Source organism: Microtus ochrogaster, chromosome 19 (genome assembly GCF_000317375.1).
Source record: "Microtus ochrogaster isolate Prairie Vole_2 chromosome 19, MicOch1.0, whole genome shotgun sequence".
NCBI classification, from domain to species: Eukaryota; Metazoa; Chordata; class Mammalia; order Rodentia; family Cricetidae; genus Microtus; species Microtus ochrogaster.
In genome coordinates this window covers 64,731,982-64,735,887 of record NC_022021.1, presented here as the reverse complement: position 1 = coordinate 64,735,887, position 3,906 = coordinate 64,731,982, and the positions used below count along the sequence as shown (strand labels likewise).

General features: G+C 43.5%; 1 protein-coding gene across 1 annotated transcript in view; it reads right to left on the bottom strand.

The window, feature by feature from the left end:
- The window catches only part of C19H5orf34 (chromosome 19 C5orf34 homolog), a 20,428-nt gene extending 18,146 nt beyond the window's left edge, over positions 1-2,282 (bottom strand). The window contains exons 1-3 of the mRNA XM_005356836.3: positions 2,225-2,282; positions 1,846-2,075; positions 1,628-1,717 (exon numbers count right to left, since the gene is read on the bottom strand). Coding sequence (XP_005356893.1) covers positions 1,628-1,717; positions 1,846-2,040 — 285 coding nt within the window. The 5' untranslated portion in view covers positions 2,041-2,075; positions 2,225-2,282. The remainder of the gene's footprint in view (positions 1-1,627; positions 1,718-1,845; positions 2,076-2,224) is intronic.
- Between the last annotated feature and the right edge of the window lie 1,624 nt (positions 2,283-3,906).

Below are 3,906 nucleotides of genomic sequence, written 5' to 3'. Positions count from 1 at the left end.
GGGGTGAAATGCCTGCCTGCCTGCCACCTGTGAAGTCCTAGGCTACCGCCCTACTACCAAGAGTCACTGGGACTATGCTCAAGTCCTAACTTCCCCACTTTGAAAAATCTCACAAATTAAATAAGAAAAACTCTCTGAAACATAGTTTTCTGTCTATACAGGAGCTGGTAACTAAGGAAATCTCAGCAGATACCCATGCCACACTGGTACCACTGAAGTTTTGGTTTGTTAGAGACAGGATCTAACTACAGTGCCCACATTAGTCTTAAATTTCGGAGGTCAAGTAATCCTCATTGTTATAATTTTAAAAGATGGCAGAAAGGGAGTCATGCCATATAACAGGGAGGTTTACTGGAAGAGGAGGGAGGGAGAAAAGGAGGGAGGTAGGGAGGGAGGAAGACAGGCAGACATGGAACCTTTTAAAAGGAACACAGCAAACGTGCACAGGAGGCATCTTAGTGGCTGCAGCTGAGGAGGTTTTCTGTCAGCGCTCCAAGGGCAAGCCAGCACAGATGCCTGAATGCTAACACTCTTGCCTCAGCCTTTAAGTATGTTTAAGATTGGTTTTGGGCAGTGGTGGTGCACACCTTTACTCCCAGCGTTTAGGAGGCAGAGGCAGGACTCTGAGTTTGAGGCCAGACTGGTCTACAGAATGAGTTCCATGGAAGGCTCCAAAGCTACATAGAGAAACCCTGTCTAAAAAAAAAAAAAAATTGCTTTTAGTTCCTAGTCCATATACCATACATTATTCCTCAAAATCAAAAAATATAGATACAAGAGCAAAATTTTTATACTTATACATAATTACAAATTATACTGGCTAGGTCTTTATTTTTAATCACAAACTTGAGTCACGTGGAAAGATGGAACCTCAACTGAGGAAACACCTCCCTAACACGGGTCTGTGGGGCATTTTCTCGGTTACTCAATCATGCAGGAAAGCTCGTCCCACTGGAGGTACTACCATCCCTGGGCAGGGGGCCTGGACTATAAAACAGGGAGCCAAGCGAGCCAGGGACAGCAAGCCAGTCGGCGTGTTCCTCATGGTCTCTGCTTTAGCTCCTCCCTGGGCTTCCCCAAATGATGGACTTACTAACTGAAATAAATCCTTTGCCCTCCAAGCTGCTTTTGGTCAGTGTTTTATTGAAGCATGGGACAAGCAAACTAGGCTAATATCCTATTACACATTGACAACCACACACAATTACTAAAGTTCATGCATGAAATTTCTTAATATTGAGGCCTATGAGAATAAAAAAGTCATGATTTGAAATGCTACAATCTGGGCTGGAGAGATGACTCAGAGGTTAAGAGCAAGGACTTCTCTCCTAGAGGACCTGGGTTCAATTCCCAGCACCCACAGGCAGCTCACAATTGTCTGTATACCAAGATCTAACATGGAAATATATGCAGGCAAAATGCCAATGCATATAAAATAAAAATAAATAAATTATATATATATAAAAAAGAAATGCTATAAGAAAATGTCAAGGAGTTGAAATGTGTAACTTCTGTGGTCTGGTGCAGCACACCGGACTGTGTGCGCCCATTTCCGAGTGCTAAGCCAACTCTTTACAATTAACCTGTACTAAATATTACTCATAAAAATATGCTTTTAAAACATCACCTTTTTTCTCTCAGGAGGTATGAGGCTTTCAGATAAAAAGGGGCAAGTAGCCGAAGAGTTTCGAAAATCCAGGGCTCGCTGAAGCTGTTCCTAGAGAAAGAAACATAAAATTATCCAAAAATCAGTCCAGAATGACCAAAGTCCAGAATCGTCATTACCTTTCCTATTCTAGCAGCTTTCCTTTGTATTAAGAATAGTGTTTTTGTGCTATTACTTACCCGGTAGGTGCTAATGACAAAGTGTGTCCGCTGACGGATTCGCTCTGGCTGTTCTAAAGGGTGTGTAGAAAGAGCAGGCGCCTTTTCAAACAGAAACTCCGAGCCACAAGGAGAGAGCTGCAGTGTGGAGCCATCAGCATACCGCACTTGCACCGAGTCGTCCTCATAAAGCACCATTCGTACTTCCGCTGCCATCCCTACGCCCGGCTCTGCCACACTTTGGTGCAGACCTAAGGAAATGGGGACACGGAAGCACAGGCAGTTCTTTGAGTGCTCAAGAGTTGCGCCAAGCTAAACACATTGCCTTTCCTAAGAACGCAGGGACAACACACAAGGACGCCAACTGTGCACACCCCTGGTGGAAGAGCAGTGGTCTTACCTCCGTTATCTAATGATCTCTTTAAAAGCTTTGAGTAACCCCTACGTCTTCACTCCACTGTTAAGAACTTAACCTAGAAGTAGAAGACAGTTCACAGAGTTACAAATGTCCTGCTAAGTTTTCTGGCTTCACTGTTTCTCAAGTTGAGTTTTGGCTATTGTATGCTCAGGATCTCATTGCAGATAAACCAGTTACACTTGTAGCAATCTGGGCGGGCATGACAGCTCGGCAGGTGAAGGTGCTTGACATGCAGGCCTGAGGAACTGAGTCGCATCCCTGGTATCCACCATGGAAAGCGAGAACGAAGTTGTGGCAAGCCCATGCATGCCTGCACTCACACATTATAACACATACAAGCAACCACAACAAATAAAAAGAAAGTAACACAGAAAATCAGTCTAGCACATGCAAAAGACAGGCCAAAAGTAACTAGCAAGTCTAAGGAAAAAGACCTTTGAAGAAATACAAATACCACAATTTATTGCTCCCCAGTCTGGAGTTAAGGAAGCAGTTAGTTGAGTGTCTTCAATTTCTCACTTCTTAAATTCTATTTCTTACCTCCAAAACGACTGTTTTCACTGTTCTCCATACCCATGTGGGGCAAAGGGGAGGTGGGCTTCATTTATACGCCCCTACGTGCTAGGCAGATGCCAGGGATGTCTGCTCACATGTGAAAGAGAGGGTTACAGGACTGCGGTAGGTTTAAGAGAGTGCCCAGCACTATCCAAGCCACCTTGTAAGGGCTCAATAAATCTTATGAAATGTTAATTCTTTTCTAACACGAACCCCACCCTCTTCTATATTCTCCTCTCCTTCTACTCAAGTGCTCAAGTCTCAAGTGTCAGAAACAACAAACGATTACGCAGAGTTAATACTTCCCAAGCTTATGGGCATTCCCTATCAACAAACCTCTCAAGTACACAAACCCTCATTGCCAGTATTCTCTTGCTAATCTTCATTCTATTACAACCCAGCTTTCTCCTCTACTTCTCCCCCCCCCCCCAGTTTCATAATGGCCACCAACGTCTTTGCACACCCAATGTCTTCAGCCTTTTTTAAGGTTTCCCTTTTAAGATATGCAATGAGCTATGCACAATATAAGCTAACGTCTTATGTGGAGTATGTTTGTATGCAAGCAAATGGTTTAACTATGTGCTACCTCTTACTAAGATTCACGCGGTTTTAATTATTTTCTTTCTCTAAAGAACTTCTAAATCTACCCGACTCCTTTCAGAGATTTCGGTTAGTTAACAGCACAGACTTCTATGTCTTTGTATGACAGATAAAATGGAATCTGACCGGATTATAACAAAGGCACTCCCACCCAACACAGACTTCTGTAACATCCCCTAAACTCATTCTTTAGCTGGACCCTATCAATCCTATCCATTTGTACACAGAATGGGACCTATATTCTTACACTAGAGCTTGCAGGCCACACAATCTAGCCCACAATGTCTCCAAACGCCACTCTAACTCCCTGGTCCAGGTCACTTTAATAATATCGGCTTTATAAAAATGTTCTTGAAACAAGGCATTGTCCATCTCAAAATCTTTGCACCATTCCTTCTGTCTAGCTCGTCTTCTCCTTGGCTTAACACACCACAGAGTCCTTGTGAGCACTGCCATCTCAACACAAACACCGCTGCACAGAGGCCTTGTGAGCACTGCCATCTCAACAC